Here is a 19,172-nt window from a genome sequence, read left to right on the forward strand (position 1 = left end):
GAAGGAACTTAAAAAATATGGGTACCCGTGAATTTTCAATAAAAAAATGCCGAGAAGCTGTTTACGGAGGAATAAGAATGTAAACTGAAGTACATAAAACATGAAGAAATATTTTAATAATTTGTTTCAGTGATACACCTGAACATGCCAAGTTTAACTCAGTTGATCTCCCAGCACCTTGACAGCTGATTTCATACTGACAGTTAATCACACAAATGCCTACAGAATTGGGCAATGACTCACCTCATAACCAAAAGCTCATATTTCATCTAAAATTTTACTATCTTGACCACACATATAAGGTAAGAATATAAAATGCTTTTTGTAACTGGGAGTCATACTGCTGTCTACTTACTAGGACTTTTTCTCAGATTCTTACAGCTATGGGTCCTGAGCAACATGAATTAAAACTTACTTTTGTATTATTGATGTAATCTGTGGAATTCATCTGCACAGAACTAGTGAAAAGCTGAAAGACCAAACAAGAAAGATGATAAGTTTAAAAAATATTAAAAAAGAATTAACTGTGTGTTCAAAATTTTTATACAGCCATGTTGGGTGAAGAGATGTAGCTCCTGCACTAGGAAGTTTTCATACAGTAAAACAAGTTTGAAAGAGAAAAGCAGGAAAGAAAGAAAAACATATAAAAGCAGAGCAAGCTAGCCCATGCGTCAGAAGTTGTAAGAATTTCTCTATAAAACAGTGGGGGGCCCTTACGGAAAAAAATAAATAAATAAAGTAAATAAAACATTGGGGTAAATCACTTAAGAAAATAATGGTTTGGCCAACCTTGCCTCTCCTTCATTTCCTTATGATTACTTTCTCTCTAAATGCCTTTGGCTTTAAGTGGCATCCAGGGCTGAGTCCCTTGCCTTGACAGTAAACCTTCTCTGACTACCTGCTAATTATGTGAGAAATTTATAGAATCTGCTCTACAACGGTGGCTTCTAAATTACACCTCAGAGTCCTCTGACCAAATAGCATACTTACTTCCTTGTTGGCCCTTGCCTAGCAACAGAAGACGTAAATACTAAGACCACTGCTCACTAAACCCCTTGGTCCAGCCAATTTACAGACATAACTTTTAAGTCATAAGCTTCAAAGTCATTTATTCCACAAGGATTTATTGAACATCTAAGAAATAATTGACATCATGAAGAATACAAGATGAAGACACTATTCCTGCTCTCCAGGAGCTCACAATCTAAAAGACAAGAACAATGTCAAATAGTAACATATGATCAGATACAATCCAGTATTAAAATACTAATTGATGATGGGGATCAAAAGTACTAAGAAGAGAAAGGAGAAAGGAGAAAACCACACACACACACACACACACACACGAAACAAAAAAATGTTGATGAAGCTATCCAACGTGTATCAATCCCTGGAGAATGGTTAGGACTTGGAAAGGAGAGAATGGAGGGAGAAAAAATTATAGCACGAGCAACCATAGAGAAGGAAGGTTGAGGGGGAAGTTCTAGCAACAGACAAGATGACCAATCCAAATAATATAAAAGTTCTGAGTTGAATAATAAGCTGTATACATAAAGTTCAAGAAGTAAGAGCAAAACTGGTAAGAGGATAAGACCACATTCTGTCAGCAGTAAGAGGCTTGAAAAAGGCCTGAGCAATGATTAAAGCATTTTATGAGAATGAACACAAAATGGTTCACAGGATATAATGAAATGCAGATATATCCCTCCTCCACTGTCTCTAGACACTGATTCTTCTCCTTAAAGTTCCATTTTCATGATAGTCCTAAAAATATTCCCAGCTCTTCCTTTTCTTAACTTTTCCCCCTTTCATATTATCTACTGATACATGAAAAGGAAGAGACTCAGATCCTTAAGAGCAGTTAACCGTACATGACTGCCAATCTCTGCCAGGTTCGGCTTGTCACTGCCTCTGAGCCTGACCATATTTGATCCCTACTGAAAGTAACATCTGTAGAGTATAAGCTCCTCACTCCTTCTTTGCCCCACTCATGCCACCCACTAAATCAGGGATACCTTCATGTATTCCCAGCAGATGTATAATGTGAAGCAAAAAAAAAGTAGATCATACATGAGTGACACTAGTTGAATTCTAAGGCCAGGCCTCTCCTGCTGACTCCACACTGGGTCACTCAGAACTGAACTCTGTAGAGAACCCATAAACTCCTCAGCATACCTTATTCATGTCCTTACCATCTTTGCCATCTTAGAGAAAAAGGCAACCTATGGATGCATAGGCATATGCAATTTTACATTTTTACAATACAGTATAATTCAAGGATAAAATAATGAAGGTCTTGGATGAAGGAGGCAACAGAAAGTAGGGATGATTTATGAGTGCTATTTTTGAAAATACACAGGACTTGATGAACAATGAGATAAAGATGAGGAAACCAAATTGACTCAGTGATTATTATCCTAGTGAGTAGAGAGAAGTCTGATACCACTACAAAAAAAAATAAGAAAGCTGAGAAAGCTGAGAAGTATAGCTAGTTTAGAGAATAAAGAAAAGTTTGTGTTAAACACCATCTAAGACAAGATCTTAACAAGATCTTCTTAACTGCTGATCCCAAAGGCATGGAATTAAAATTGAAGTAAAGTTTACTTTAAAAAGATTTAAGAGGTAGAGATAAAAATTTGAGAGCAATCATAGAACCAAAATCCCTTCAAAGAGGAAGGACAGAAAAAGAAGAGACTCAGAACAAATAAAAAGCTAAAAGAATGGTTACCTTGGGAAATACAAGTAGAAAACTACAGGAAAAAGAAAAGCTCTTAGAGTAAACAGAGATTAGCTAGGAAGACTGGGGGAAAAAAACAAAGTCCAGTGCCTCTAGAATTAACAGAAGTAGTTCCATTGTCAAAAGTAACTAGTATTAATAATAATAATAGCACTAATTATTTATAATCCCCACAAGAGCGCTTTGTGTTAAGCATTAGCCACATTTAACAGATGGGGAAACTGAACAAGAGAAGTAAAATTTCCCAAAGTTAGTATCAGAGCTAGTAAGTGACATGAGCCAAATGAAGCCCAAATCTGATTCAGAATAAACCTACTAGCCCAATGGCCTGACTTAAAAAACAAAAACAAACATAGCCCACTATGGATAAAACAAGGCAGCACAGGCTTAGAGTAAATAAGCAAGACGATGCAGGGTTTCAAAAAGAAATACAGGGTAAAAAAGAAGTAACAAATATAGCTACTCATTTCTAAAGTTTTGTAGTGAAATGATCAGAGAAGCAAAATGGTAAATGAGCAGAGCAACACATCAAAATGTTTAAGATGGAAATCTGTGTCCACTGAAGCGAGATGCGAAAGATCAAGGACAGAGATAGAAAAAGAGAGAGGCAGAGGGCAGGTTTACAAATAAACTTTAAAGAGAAAGTAAGCACTTCCTCTAAGAAAGAAGATTCCACAGCTTACCAGAGACCCAGGGTATGGTGATTATCTTCTATGAATTGGGAAGAGCTGGCTAGATGAGGTTTTGGGGACAGAAGAATATGATAAATGTTCCAAGGTTAAATTAAAATAATCTAATTGAAGACTGCAAGGATTTGCAGAGGGTCAGGATTATGGAATTTTATTTCCTTTTTTATGATCCAGGAGACAGCTATCCTAAAAGGTCCATGGATTCAGACTGGGAACAAAGAATGATAGAATCAAGAAGGGCTGCCAAATTACTATTAACAAATTAAAGTAGGTCATTAGTGTAGATATTGAATTCACTTAAGATGGTAACATAAGCCAGTATGAAAAAGAAATCTTCAAAGAAAGGGAAATCCATCCTGTGACATACTGACGGTTTGTAAAAGATAATCAAATCGTGCATATTGACAAAGACTGAGAAGCAGAATGATAAGGTGGTATATTAATAAGATTAAAGAGCAATAAAGAACTAATTCCTTTTAGCCTCACTGAGAAGCTCTTAAAAGGATAAGAGAATATTTTGACATGAGAAAAGCTGCATTTTAAGGCAGAAAAATGCAACAACAACAACAAAAGGAGCGACAAAGTTTTTCAGGGCAGAAAAACATATCACAACAGAAAATGGAAATCAGGGAGAGAATACACAATTTCATCTGGATAGGACCAAGCCACAGTAAGGGAGAGAGGAGTGGTAGGAGCAAGAGGTAAGAGAGCAAGAAAATTAATGCCAGAAATGGTAGATAAGGATTCACAGTTCAGACAACACTGGGAGCCATGTTCATATAGGTGGTGGTATGGATTGGAACAGGATAACCTTAGGACTCAGGACATAAAAATTTTAAAAATATAGCAAATATAATAAAATATAGTTCATTTGATTGGAAAGCATCAATTCCCAAAGTCTTAGAAAGTGTCTTCATGCTACTTCCTGGCTAAGTAATTCTATTACTAAATTTCCACCAATTTCTATTGAGCGACAATTTATTCTAGAGCAAAACAAAACACAGCCACAAGTCCAGAAAGGCCTGGATTTAGCAGCACTGTTGAACAGAATTGATATGTTGTTACAGGAGGATTAACTGAACTGCTATTCAGAAATGGGTAGTGATCAACCTCCTTCACTGTCTTGAACCATCTGCTCATTGTTTCTAGTACACAAAATCATTCATTTTAAAAAAAGAAAATGCAAAAATAGTGAGAATACAAGAAAATGATGTGCTGATCTATAAACAATATACATAAATACACAAACTGCCAGTATAGCAAGAAGTATTCAAAGTACCTACATCAACCAGGAGATCTGGGTCTATGCTAAACTGTCTTCCTGACAGCATGGCTTGAAAGTCCTCTAAGCTGCAATCAATACTGTCAAGATAATCCAACAGCTCAACCCTAAGGAAAAAATATTAAAAAAAAAATCAAATATTAGGTTTCCTTGTTTTTACATTTAAACTCACATTACAAAATTCTTAATCGTAAGAGATCCTATTCAGTCTTTGAGATTCCCAAAAATGTGGTTTACTAAGAACTCACAGCTTTTACACAAAACTTTAATATTTACAGAAAAAAAGATTGTGACAACAGTCTGATTTATCTTTTCTCCTCTACCCTATAAATTATAAAATATTTAACTTATTATTGGTAATTGCTACTAATTTCTGGTTTTCTTATGCTATAAGTCCCTTAACAGAGATTATCTTATTCTATAGCCCTGATAAAAACACAAATACACACACACACTTTATGAATATTCAAAACAAGTATCTCATTAAAGAAATCTAAGGAATTGCCAGGAAAATCTCAAGACTATTCTTGAGACGATTAAATCCTTCTCAAAAAAAAATTTGCAGAACTTAGCCCTGACTAAAACAAAGAAAGATAGTTACGTGGGTTCATAATCTGAAAAGAAGATCATTCAAAGAAAATAGAACATGTGAAGTAAACAAAGCAAGCAAATAAACTCAGATAACATCTAGATGAGCACTCACTTTCCCAAAAGATTGATGTTATCATTTAAAATGGAATCCATCATGGTCACAGGATCTTCTGTGGTCAGACTAGATGAGCCATTTAGCTGGACAGCACTAGACATGAGAGGACTGGTGCCATCACTGCCTGAACTTAGGGATTCTCTGGCTGGTTCATTCTGGTCTCCACTCTGAATGACAGGTGCATACTCATCTTCATTGTCATCTTCAACAATGACAATATCAGGGTACTGGCTACAGCTAGATCGGCAATATGAGAAAGAACCAATTATATTTTCAAACACATTCAATAAATTAATTTGTCCATTCATTCTTCATGGAAACCTTCTCCCCAAAACACGTATCAAAAGGTACAAACTTCTTGGGTGAGTCAGCTTAATCACAAATATTGATTCACCATATGATAGGAGACCACAAAGAATCAATTAAAGATGTTTAACTTCAAAATTAAAAAGTCAGAATTCTCATTACTTTTTGTTGGAAGTCTTTTTGCTGAGGGGAGAACATCTCATTAAATATTTTGTCTTTTTCAGTTTAATAAACCAAATATGAATTAGACAGTAAATTCAGAATAAAGTTGTTTCGAATTTAACTCTTTGATAAGAAAAGTAACCAATATTTTCACAAATTTTACTTCATAATTTCCTTACTTGGATGGATCAGATATAACATCCTCATTAGTTTCTGGAATAACTGGGATATTTTCTTCATCTGCATTATCATCAGTTACATCATAAATAATGATGTCATCTGAAATCCGCTCCCTTGGCTTTAAACCTTCAGTCCTACTGTGTGGAACCTAAAGAAATCAGGCAGAAAATGTATCAAAAACTGAAATTATATTGACTACTGAACAACATGCCATTTAAAAAGTGTTAATTGGGCACCCATTATTTACTAAATTTTGAGGATACAATTTAGCTATGTTCTCTGCCCTAATGGGACTTACTAATTTTATTTATACCAATTCACAAAGGTATGAGGTATGTTACTTCATTCTACTTATTTCTTTGACTGTAAGGAATCTTGAAGGTGGCATGCCTCAGAATGATTCTATGGAAAGATTTTCAAATTTTAAAGTATTTTTTATATCCAAAGGGTTAAAAAAAGAAAAAATCTTAAGACTTCATTAGGAATTTCAAGCATAACCAGATGGCCACTGTTGCTGATGAGGATTATTTTATCCAAGCTACTCTGACATATGGTTTATTCTTTCTCATTAAATGCTTTCATTAATAGGAAAAAAAAAAAAACCATTCCAATAGCTCCAGTTAAATGTCAGCCTGAGTTTTTAGCAATAATTTTTTTTATTCATTTGCAGATATATTCAGGTTGTAATAAATAAGAAAGCATTCGATTCTCTAAAGCAAATTAAACTCATTATTAAAATGCAAAATCTATAAATTTCAACAGTAGATAAACCTGAGGCAAAAGATCCAAAGTACTTAAAAATTTATAAATCCGGTTAAATTAAGAAATCTTCATCCATTTACATTGAATCTTAAATCCTAAAAACACAATAGTTAGGTATGCTTTATTATTTAGAAACAGTAGTGGGAAGAAGAACCTGATGTTAACCCTGATTTGCTCAAGAGAAAAAATCTTGGTACTCTAATTAAACAAATCTGAAGCAGTATTTAGAATTCTAAGATTTGAAAGTTACAGTAACAATCAGCTATTAAAGGAAGTCTAGACACTGGACTGGAATGATTTGCCAATGTGTGTAAGTCTGACAAATGATCCAGAGAGCCCAACACAAAAATAAAGGTAAACAAAAATAGTTTTGAAATTGCTAGAGTAAAAAGTCTAGTCTACACAACTTATAATAAAAGTTGGAAACTTAAAATAATTTATGGATGAATGCTTAATTACATTATCATAATACTGAATTAATATCAAGTAGTAGAGATGAACTTAATTTAATAAACCTCAAAAGCAAAACCAAGTGAAAAAAAGTCACAATGTAAAATGATATGTGCAAAAAGTATCATTTATTTATTTATTTTTTTAAAACAGTATCATTTATATGAAGCTTGGATACATGCAAAACAATAGCAAATACTGTTCATGAGTTCACACATATAAAATGACCAATTCAAAAATGACTAATATAAATACCAATTCAAGATAGTGATTATCTATGAGAGACCGAAGGAGTCAAAAAACAAACCTGAGAGGCAAAAAAACAAACTTAGGAACAGGAAACTAAAATAATTCTATTTATAATAGTTTCTTTCTTAAAATAATTTAAAGTAAATAATTTAAAAAGGCATGATTTAATAAAACTGGAGGATGAATAATTAGATTATTATTCACTAAACTTTGAATGTGAATTCTGAATATATGAAATACTGCTGTAATAAAATCTGGTTTGATATAACAAATATAAAATAGAATTTAACCAAAAAATTACTTTATGATGGTGATTATCAGCTGGTTCTTTGACTATATGCTGAAACAAATTCTTCTTTTGGGCTCCATTAGTATTTAGAAGTAGAGGCCTGAAAATCAGAAGATATTCATGAAATTCAGTGAAGCGAGCACACAAGAAATTTAAACTATTCTAATATTTTACCCTCACATGAACATATACACTTTAATAATAAAAGATTTTAGTTAGGGATACACAAAGAACTTAGTGATACACAATGGTCACATCTTAGGAACAGAAACTAGGGCGTGACTATGCCTAGGTCTTTGATTTTGCCATTTTTCTATACTATTTTTGCTAAAATTAATATAATAACTATAATAAATAATATGTAGTATATAACAATGATATATAATAATATAATAAATACAATATACTATTTCATTGCTGACTGAACTATATCATTATGAACTGTACTAACATACATAACTAGTTCTTGAAGTAGAGTTAAGGCCACAGCATAAAGTGTGCACATAACCAAGCTTTTACGATAAGTTTTTTCTTCTTCCAACTACTCCTTTGTCCACTATCCTTAAGCTTTAGTTGTAACAATGGCAAATACTAACACTTTTATGTATCATAAGCCACAGTCAATATTTGGGTTTTTAAATTCCTTATTAGTGGATTAAATATAAGTGATCAAGTATTTTTGTTTTCAATGTATGACCTTCTTTTAAAAATTTCCCCTCACTCAGGCCTTCTAACTTTACAGTAAATGGCTAATGCAATCAAAAATGGATTCCTGATTAACTCCCTATATGTCTGTAAAGTGACCATTTAGCTATACTTGTCTCTGAAAAACATTAGCAGGATGACTGGAGGAAGAAGTAACACTACTCTTGAAATGCTGAGAGTATAATTTAACAAGGAAGGACTGTTCATCTGGAACAACAGACATACACTAAGCGAATGTAGGCCATTCACCGTTAAACACTAACATGTTTAGCTGTCCAGGAATAGGTCAAAGTATTTTACACAGAAACTTACCTTTTACGTTTTAAGCTCACAAGCTGGTTATTCTGAACCAATGTAACAATAAACTGGACAATCTAAAAGGAAAATATACACAAAAAATTTCCCATCATAGACTCCTAATTCTTTAGTCCACATTATACAAGTGTTAAGAAACTAATTCAAATACTACATATTTTCTAAGTCACATAATGTCTCTCGTGTTAACATATTTCAAATTTGGGTGCACCTTGTAATTAACATCTAAAGATATGTAACAGTTTCCAGGCAGAAGAATAACCTGTAATAAAAGTAGCAGCCACCCAGGATATCAAGATGCCTAAGACATTCATCTACTCATCCATCCATCCATTCATCTATCTATCCCCCCATGCATCCATCTACCCAATACTCCACTCAGTTATTTGTTTTGGTGCTAAGATCCAAGCATGCCTGAATACAGATCCCAAGTTTTTAACTAAAATTCTTTCAAGACTATGCTGAGGGGCGGGGGGGGGGGGGGGGGGGGGAGTGACAGGCAACATTTTTCTTAAACTAGGTAATGCAATTAGAGGCCAAAGAAATTTCCATCTCTTTCAGAAGAGAGCATAAAATTTTCAAGGGAGAAAAAGCTTATTGGGTTATTCTAGAAAAAGTATTGCTTAATAAAATCATGAAATATCTAATTATACAGTAACAGAAATAAACCCCAAAATACAGTTAATTAGAAATTATCCAAAAATAAATACACAATTTCAAAGTTGGGAGTACATTTTTTTAAAAATAAACAATGAATAGATTTTGTTTCAGATGGTTTTCCTCTTAACTATCCAAGATACACATACTGCCAATCAAGAGAAGCTGGTTTCATCTTCAGAGCTTAATTAAATTTAAAAGGAAAAGGCTACTAAACAGATCAAGACATGCAAACAATCTTTCATATTTTATGACAGCATTTCTTACAGTATGGTCTGTGGACCAGAAGTATTAGCCCAGGAATCTGTTAGACACACATTCTCAACCCCACTCCATAATTAACGGAATCCGAAATTCTGAGGACAGGGTCCAGCAATGTCCTCCAGGTGATACTGATGTGAATGTGAGAATCACTGGCTTAGGATATGTCTTGAAATTTATTGTCACCTTCCTAAAGGAGCTAAAGAAGTGAGGATCATATGGTGAACTATGAAAAGCAGTATATCACTGAGAGGCTATAAATAAAGGCCAAAAGCAACTGGAGGACTATTTAGACTCTTTGCAGAAAAGTTAAACAGTTTTAGAGTCATGAAAAGGAAGCTAGCCACTAAATTGTTTATTCAAAAGAAAATGCTGACTGATGCTGATGAGAAGACAAATTTAAACTTGAAATATCTATGAAATAATTTGGCTTCAATTACTTTTGTTAATTTATAAGTGTTATAAAAAATTCTAAAAACATTAGTGGTTGAATTATAAGAACATGAAGCACTGGCTAAGTTTCTCCTGAAATTTTTTCTGTATTTTAGTTCTCTTATTATGACAATTCTGCATCATGCTGTACACAAACCTTGTTTCCTGAAGAAGATAAGGCACCTAACATTTACAACATCTAATTTCTGGACCTGGTAAGTTCTATAACAGGTACTGTTTATCCTATCCTGTAACAAGTACCTGTACCAGGTAACTCACATCTACTATTCCAATTAATATAAAGCCAAGGAGTGAATGGCAGACATATGAGCCAAATACAGCAATACAGAAGAGATTATCAGCTATCACTACGCATCATGAAAATTCCCTAGCTCCACCAAACCACATTTATTCAAAACTCAAATTTGAGCAGAGAGTATGCTAGGTTTCATGAAAACCTGAAACCCTCTATAAGTATTTCATCAACTTTCCTTGCTTTTAGGTGAAAAAAAATCATATAGTATTATAAGCTAATATTTAACTAAAACGTTTTCTGGAAAAGATTAAAAGATTTTTTTTTTTTTAATGAAGTGCAGGCTAAGGTACATCTCTACTTTTTTTTTTAAAGATTTTATTTATTTATTCATGAGAGAACAGAGAGAGAGGCAGAGACACAGGCAGAGGGAGAAGCAGGCTCCCTGCAGAGAACCTGATGTGGGACTCGATCCCAGGATCCTGAGATCAGGCCCTGAGCCAAAGGCAGGTGCTCAACCACTGAGCCATCCAGGTGCCCCCAAACACCTATCATTTTAAATCAGCTATTCTTAACAGGCTTGCATGTTGGAATCAGCTATGGAAGTTTTGAAAGTCTATGTACTTGGACTAAACACTTAGAACTAAATTGTACATTCAACCTTCACTTACATACTGATTTGGAAAAACTACACACACACACACACACACACACACACACACACACACACAGTGTATCTATCTGACTACAGGCCAAAGGCTGCAACCATTCATCTCTGTTCTAAGCTTGCTCCACTAGACCCAGATCCTGTCAGTCACAACCCTATTTTTAGCTAAAGGCATCTCAGCACAAACCAGCTGAAGTTCTCCCACCCTTCCTCCCCCTCAAAAACCTGTTGCTTAAACTTAAGAGTCTAGTTTACTCATGAGCAAAAAATAGCTGCCTTAATTACTTTTATGTTTCAAGTCTTATTAACATATGAAAGCTGATATGAAAAGACTAAATCACAAGGACACAATGCAACAGAGAGAATTTCAGTTCCCCCAGTAATTTTCAGCTCAGATACTAAAATCTAGAATTTATTTTACTGCTTTTCTGGAAATACTAATAATGGCATACATTGGTAACTAATTTTTTGAATTCATAATTTGGTGAACTGATTTGAAAATTTTAGTCATTTGTCTTCAAAGACCATATCTATGCCATTTCAAGTAAAAACAATAGAACACAGTAAGACTGTTATTCATAGTAAAAAAAAATGGGTAGTATATTAATTATGTTCCTAAAAATAAAGTATCTTTAAAGTTGTTATATCAGGCTAAAAGTCACTTACTTAAAGCTAATGAGACTTAGGCTGAGAGTATGGAATAACCATATTTAGGTAATGAGAAATGTTCCTTATTAAAAAGAAAATATAACAGTTGACCTAATTTGTTTGATTTCATATTTTCACTATTATATACGAACCCAATATATAAGAAACTAAGATCAATCACTGACTATTCCATAAAGACTTTTTTTGGGTCACAAATGGTACACAAATTAAACAAAGGCAGATTACAGTCATAGGATGAAAAAGCTTACCTTTCGAATAACTTGTTGCTGTTGTGCATGTTTTGCTCGTAATTCTGACACCTCCTTCCAAAGGGACTCATTCTCACTATGTTATCATTTATTAAAAAGCAAAACAAAATTTAGTGAGAAACCCAGACCTCATTATCTTTAATTAAGAATACCAGTGAACTTTCCTATATATTCATGAAAATGAAAAACCTTTGGTTCAATTATATAAAATGGCAACTATCTTGACACAACTCCAGAATCATCCCTTCCTAACTATAGTACTTTATATTCATGGCAATATAAGCACAAAAATTAAAGACACATGCCTATAGCCATATAGTAGTAGGCAATTTACTTCTCTGACAATGTGGTTCATTACTTCTTGTTTAAAAAATAAACTAATCTTTGGCTACCAAGTGAATTCAGGAGTTATGCTTAGAAAAGAATTCTTTTTTTTTTTTTTATTTTTTATTTATTTATGATAGTCACAGAGAGAGAGAGAGAGAGAGAGAGAGAGAGAGAGAGGCAGAGACACAGGCAGAGGGAGAAGCAGGCTCCATGCACCGGGAGCCCGATGTGGGATTCGATCCCGGGTCTCCAGGATCGCGCCCTGGGCCAAAGGCAAGAGCCAAACCACTGCGCCACCCAGGGATCCCCGCTTAGAAAAGAATTCTTAAAGGAAGTGACATTTATCCAGCACTACCTATGTTCCAGCCATTATACTAAGCATTTTAGTGTATTTCTTATCTAAACTTCTCTAAAATCAGTCAAGAATGGAATTATTAGCTCTATTTTATAGAGGAGGACACTGAGCCTCAAGAATTGAGAGGACTTGCCTAAGTTCACACAGGTAATGTGTAGTAAGTGTTAAAGTTGATCTGAATATTTATCAGGTCCTAAAACTATCTTAAGATGTTTCAAACACAGACATAGAAAAACACTAAAAAAAAAAATTTTAAAGCATGTCTAAATATGTGACAAACCAATAATTTGCCTAGTAGTAATAGTTTCTTTTCCTTCATTAACTACTATTGAAATTGCAGTTATTAAGTATTAGCAGCAACAATACTTAAAAGGCATGAAGGATAATCCACCTATTAAATGCTTTAAGTTTTGTTCTTGTTAATTTCCATAATATCCATCCTCTTCAAGCTAAACTATTACAAAAGGGACTTCTATACCTTACATACAGAAGATATTGAAAATAAAACTTTCTTTAATACTTACTGAATAGGGTACTCTTTTTGACTCAGATATTTGAAGATATTATCATCTGCCTACTAAATTTAAGTAGAAGAACGGTTACCTCTAAAACTTACAGGCCCAATCTAAGGACCTATTTCTTAAGGGCTAAACTGGAGATTCAAGAAATTGGGTCAAAGGGCACCTCAGTAGACACAAGATACATACCATAAACTAGCATAACTGATTAAATGAAATACACAAAATGGGACAGCTTAAAATTAAACCTTATTAAAAAATGGAATCAAAATTCAAGGTTATTCTTTTAACGAAGACACTTGAGTTAAGACAGCTAAACTAATATCCCACATTTGAAATGGAAGAGAGAATACATAAAATCAATCAAGACCTTGGCCCCTATTAGGATAAGAAAAAATTTCAACTACTTACTAAGAAGAGAAGTATACATCTACTCTATATACAAGTTGTTAGTGTGGCAAGTAATGGTGCCAAGAATTGCCATAAGGCAAAAGTATGTTTCTGTAGATAAATGATTTGAATAACACCATTACCATGTCTATGTATGATAAATACCAAGTAAAGCAATTCTCTTGCATCCTTTTCCCTATTTTTTGTGTCCTATTTTATCTTAAGCCACATAGAAAAAGCATATTAAACTGCCATAAAAGAAGAGATGAGTAACATATGTAGTATCTTTTTATGGCTTGTGTTCCCTCATGTGTGTGAACATCATATGAAAGCTAAGTGGAGGGATCCCTGGGTGGCGCAGCGGTTTGGCGCCTGCCTTTGGCCCAGGGCGCGATCCTGGAGACCCGGGATCGAGTCCCACGTCGGGCTCCCGGTGCAGGGAGCCTGCTTCTCCCTCTGCCTGTGTCTCTGCCTCTCTCTCTATCTCTCTGTGACTATCATAAATAAATAAAAAAAATAAAAAAAAATTAAAAAAAAAAAGAAAGCTAAGTGGAATCATATTTCCTACACTGATTTATTTTTTTAAAAGATTTTATTTATTTATTTGAGAGAGAGCATGCACACATACAGAAGCCAGAAGAGAGGCAGAGGGAAAGGGAGAAGCACACTTCCCCCTGGGGCAGGGAGTCTGATGTGGAACTCAATCCCAGAACCCAGAGACCACGACCTGAGCAGGAAGCAGACACTTAATGGACTAAGCAAGCCACCCAGGGGCAATTCCTACATAAATTTAAATATCTATTGTTTCATCAGTGAGACTCCTGCATCAAACTGTTTTAATTGCCCTAAGTCATAAAATCTTTTGACCACGGTCAAGAAAATATAATATTGAGGTAAAGTCAAGGGCTAAAAATCAAACTAAGGGAACCAGTACTTACAGAAAAATGACCTTTTATCTTGGCTTCAACAATGAGATCTAAGTACTTAAAGCACTAACCTCCAATCCCAACACACACACCAATCCCTATATGAAGATTATATTTGGCAATAATACTTTACCTTTTTAATTCAGAAAGTCTGGACTCAATAGTTTCTTGTTTTATTTGAACTTTCTGAGCACTACTTATAATTTTTGTTAAATCTTCCTGACGAATCTTATTTTCTTCTGGTTTTGAAGATGAAACCTTTTGAAAACAAATTTAGGAAATCAAATACTAAATACCATATTTGTAATTCAAAGTTTCCCTATTAAAAAAAAAAAAAAAAAGTTTCCCTATTATAAGTGGGTTTGTAGCTGATTCAGGAAGTTAGATTTAGTTCCAAAAAGCCCAGGATAGGATTCTATAAAAAGAACAGCTCAAAGACAAGGATAAGAAATAATCTTTTTTTTTTTTTTTTTTTTTTTTTTTAATGTGGAGAAGTTTCTACAAGCAGGAACAACTTAGAGGCTTTTTTTTTTTTCATTCCCTTTAGCCAAACTCACTGTAATTTCCCCAAGCTTCTTTATTATCACATTCCACGTTTAATTAAATTTATGCAGTAACAGCTGCACACTAGGCCATTTTCTTTCATGGTCCATTACTCTTTTATCCCTCTTCTTTTGTGGATTTAGTAAAAATATTTTATTTCAGTAAAAGATACCATTCATTAAAAAATATATTATTAGATGCTTACTATATGCAAGGGACTTATTCTGGGCATTGGATATTCAGCAGTGAACTACAGAAAAAGCCCTCCAGGGAGTGGACATTCTAACAAAAGTTTACATATTTTAAGCTAAATTAGAAAGAGTGAACCATCCCAATATGGATGATTTTTCACCCTCAGTCAGAATGTAAACATTTTCCTTCCCTCTAGAACGTATTTGAAGACTGAGCCTTTAGGACAGTTGACTGCAGAAAAAAATATAAAATAGAGGGAAATAATTAAAGCTTTATTAGTCTAAGTTATCCCAACAAAAATACCTGTGTATTTCTATACATTCTTAATTTCAACAGGTGAAACACTGTGTTGGCCGAGTATGCTACATGGTAATGCCTTAAATAAATCATATTAACAATAGCTCACCTTCCTTTTAATGTTCTCCAACAAGTCATCCTGGCCTTGTTTGAAGTAAGGATGCTGAAATTCAACAGGCCCATCTCGTTCCTGCTTTACAATTCCAGAGTCAATATGCACAACCTTACGAAAACCATCTGAAAAAAGATTCAAAATTTAGATGACTAAAATAGATAAAAGTAAAAAAATTTCCCTTTCCTTTAGCAACCTAATGGGGGAAAAATGGATTAATCAGGGCTGACCACAGTATTCCAAATAACCACTGCCTATACTCACACATATTCAACTGCCTCACAAAGCTTGCCATGTTATTGTGCTTGAAATATTTAGGAAGAATTTCTTTTGCAAATCTTTGTTCATCCAAAACCAGAAAACTCTGGCCATTCTGAAAAAGAGAAAAAGTCAATTAGCTGATGTATATGAATCAAAACCGAGCAGTCCTTCTATGATACTTTCAGATTCATCTTTTATTCCTATTAAGACCAACAAGAAACAAACCATCTTTAAGTGCCAAACTGTAATTAAGCCTTTGATGTCAGCCTCAGAAGTTTAGGAGCATGTCTAAACCAAAAACTGCATCACACACTCTGGTGAAATATTAGAAGAATTTCCACTAAATCAGAAGCAAGAAAGAAATACCGTAAATGGGCAATATAATTATTTAACATGGAAAGCCAATGCAATTAGACAAAAATAGACAAAATTCAAGAAGAAATCATATTTTATCATTATTTGCAACAGCCATATCTTTACACAATCAACTGAAAAACTAAAACAATTCAGTAAAATATCTAGTTAATAATTAATATTTAAAGTCACTAGTGTTCTTCCATAGAAAAAAAAACAATTTGAAACTTACTATAATATAGTATCAAAACAGTATGATACTGGCATAAACACAGAGAGACAAACCAATGGAACAGAATAAACAATTGCCAAATACACCATTATATATAAGGTCCAAAGAGGTTTTTGGTTTTTTTTTTTTTTCTTAAAGATTTTATTTATTTATTCATGAGAGACAGAGAGAGAGAGAGAGAGAGGCAGAGACACAGGCAAAGGGAGAAGCAGGCTCCATGCAAGGAGCCCGATGTGGAACTCGATCCTGGGATTCCAGGATCACGTCCTGGGCTGAAGGCGGCGCTAAACTGCCGAGCCACCCAGGGATCCCCAGGTCCAAAGAGTTTTGACAAGAGTCCCAAGACCATTCAATGGGAAAAGGAGAGTTTTCAACAAACAATGCTAGGAAACCTGGATACTCTTGTGCAAAAAAACAAAGTTTACCTTACACTATATACAAAAATTAACTCAAAATTGATTAAAGACTTAAATGTAAGAGCTAAAACTCTGAAAATCATTAAAAAAAAAAAAAATAAGGGGGAAAAGCTTCATGACACTGGATTTGGCAAGGATTTCTTGATTAACACCAAAAGCACAAGCAACAAAAGCAAAAACAGACCAATGAGGCTACCTCAAACTTAAAAACTTTTGTGCAAACACTATCAATAGAGTGAAAAGGCCATCCACAGAATCCAAAAAAATATTTGCAAATTGTGTATCTAATAAGGAGTTAATATCCATACAAAGAACTTCTAGAACTCAACAAAAAAATATACAAGCCCATAAGAAATGGGCAAAGGACCCGAGCAGATATTTTTCCAAAGAACATATAAAAATGGCCAATAAATACATGCAAAGATGCCTAACATCACTAATCATTAGGGAAATGAAAACCAAATACCACAATCACTACTTCATACCCATTAGAATGGCAATTATTTTTAAAAACACCAAATAAACTGAAAATAAGTGTTGGAGGATGTGGATAAAATAGAACCCTTTACTTTGAGGGTGGAAATGTAAAATAGTGCAGCTGCTATGGAAAACAGTATGGTGGTTCCCCAAAAAACTAAACAGAGACTTACATATGATCCTGCAATCCTACTTCTATGTATATTCCCAGAAGAACTAGGCAGGTACTCACAAAGATATTTGTATAGCCACATTCATAGCAGCATTATATGCAACAGTCAAGAAGTGGAAGTAACCCAAAAGTTCACTGACAGATGAATGGATAAACAAAATGTGGTAAATACACAGAATGAGTACTCAGCCTTAAAAAAGAAGGAAATTCTGATGGGTGCTACAACATGGATGAACTTTAAAGACATTATGCTAAGTGAAATAAACTAGCCACAAAAGACAAATATACTATTCTACTTAAATGAGATATCTACAATAGTCTAATTCAGCGAGACAAAAATAGTATGGCTATTAGGGGCCAGGAGGAAGGAGGACTTGGAAGTTATTGTCTAATTAGTATGAAGTTTCATTATGGAAATCTGAAAAACATTCTGGAGAGATGGTAGTGATGGCTGTATAGCAGCGTAAAAGTAATTAATGCCACTGAACCATATACTTAAAAACAGGTAAAATGGTTAGTTGTATGTTAGGTATATTTTACCATAACAATTTTAAACTAAAATAGAACAAAAGACTCCAATAACAGAAAAATATCACATATCTAAAGATAAATCTTAAGAATATATTAAACTATAGAGGAACAAATACAGTACTGTACAGCTGTCAGTTCTAATTAACCAATACATTCTCAATAAATTATCAATTAAAATTTTGGAGAGTAGAAGAGATGCTAACACAATCAAATATTAGGTACTAGAGTTCACTTGTGAAATAATTTAACAAGAGGCAAGAAAATACTAAAAACAATGAGAAGTGTTAACTCTATCCCATAAAAGTAATAGAATTACAGTTTATAAGAGTTTGGTACTAAAGAAGAGATAGTAAATATAAATAAACGAACTAGAGAGAATGGAAGCAGTAACAAATCTATTTGAGAATTTAATATGTAATAAGTACAAATAAGATTAAAATCAGGGGGGAAAATGAGAAAAAAGATGAGTTCATGAACTCTTCATCTAGAAAGAAAAAAAAAATAAAAGCTCAATGCTAACTTACTGCTCAATCATTCTTTACAAGCAAGCTTCTGGAAGTATGCTGCAAACCTAAGTCATACTGGTAAGAATTTATATTTTATTCGTGGAAACTGCTAGCTGCCTACCTTATTTCCAAATTCCTCTACTTACTTTTTAATTTTTGTTATTTTAAAGCTACAATTTTTATTGTATACAACATAATTTAATATATCTACACACACAGAGAAAGAACTACATTCAAACTAATTAACATACCACCTCCATCAGCTAAAAAGCTTGTGCAGAGCAAAGACAACAACAAAATAAAAAGAAGACCTAACAGAATACTTGCAATCAATATATCTGATTACCCGGTAAGGGATTAACAATCCAAATATGTGAGGAACACATACAACTCAACAGGAAAAAAAAAAAGACATAAACCAATTAAAAACTCAAATAGAGGGATCCCTGGGTGGCACAGTGGTTTAGCGCCTGCCTTTGGCCCAGGGCACGATCCTGGAGACCCGGGATCGAGTCCCACGTTGGGCTCCAGGTGCATGCAGCCT

General features: G+C 34.0%; 1 protein-coding gene across 2 annotated transcripts in view; it reads right to left on the minus strand.

Moving 5' to 3' along the window:
• HSF2 (heat shock transcription factor 2) overlaps positions 1-19,172 on the minus strand; it is a 33,749-nt gene that overhangs the window by 3,831 nt on the left and 10,746 nt on the right. The window contains exons 2-11 of one of the 2 annotated variants that reach the window (XM_026013349.2): positions 15,944-16,052; positions 15,677-15,804; positions 14,669-14,793; positions 12,020-12,095; positions 8,830-8,891; positions 7,825-7,912; positions 6,062-6,210; positions 5,412-5,651; positions 4,710-4,815; positions 416-469 (exon numbers count right to left, since the gene is read on the minus strand). In XM_026013349.2, coding sequence (XP_025869134.2) covers positions 416-469; positions 4,710-4,815; positions 5,412-5,651; positions 6,062-6,210; positions 7,825-7,912; positions 8,830-8,891; positions 12,020-12,095; positions 14,669-14,793; positions 15,677-15,804; positions 15,944-16,052 — 1,137 coding nt within the window. The remainder of the gene's footprint in view (positions 1-415; positions 470-4,709; positions 4,816-5,411; positions 5,652-6,061; positions 6,211-7,824; positions 7,913-8,829; positions 8,892-12,019; positions 12,096-14,668; positions 14,794-15,676; positions 15,805-15,943; positions 16,053-19,172) is intronic. The other variant, XM_026013350.2, reaches the window with a different exon arrangement.

The sequence above is a fragment of the Vulpes vulpes genome, chromosome 1 (assembly GCF_048418805.1).
Source record: "Vulpes vulpes isolate BD-2025 chromosome 1, VulVul3, whole genome shotgun sequence".
Taxonomy (NCBI): Eukaryota; Metazoa; Chordata; class Mammalia; order Carnivora; family Canidae; genus Vulpes; species Vulpes vulpes.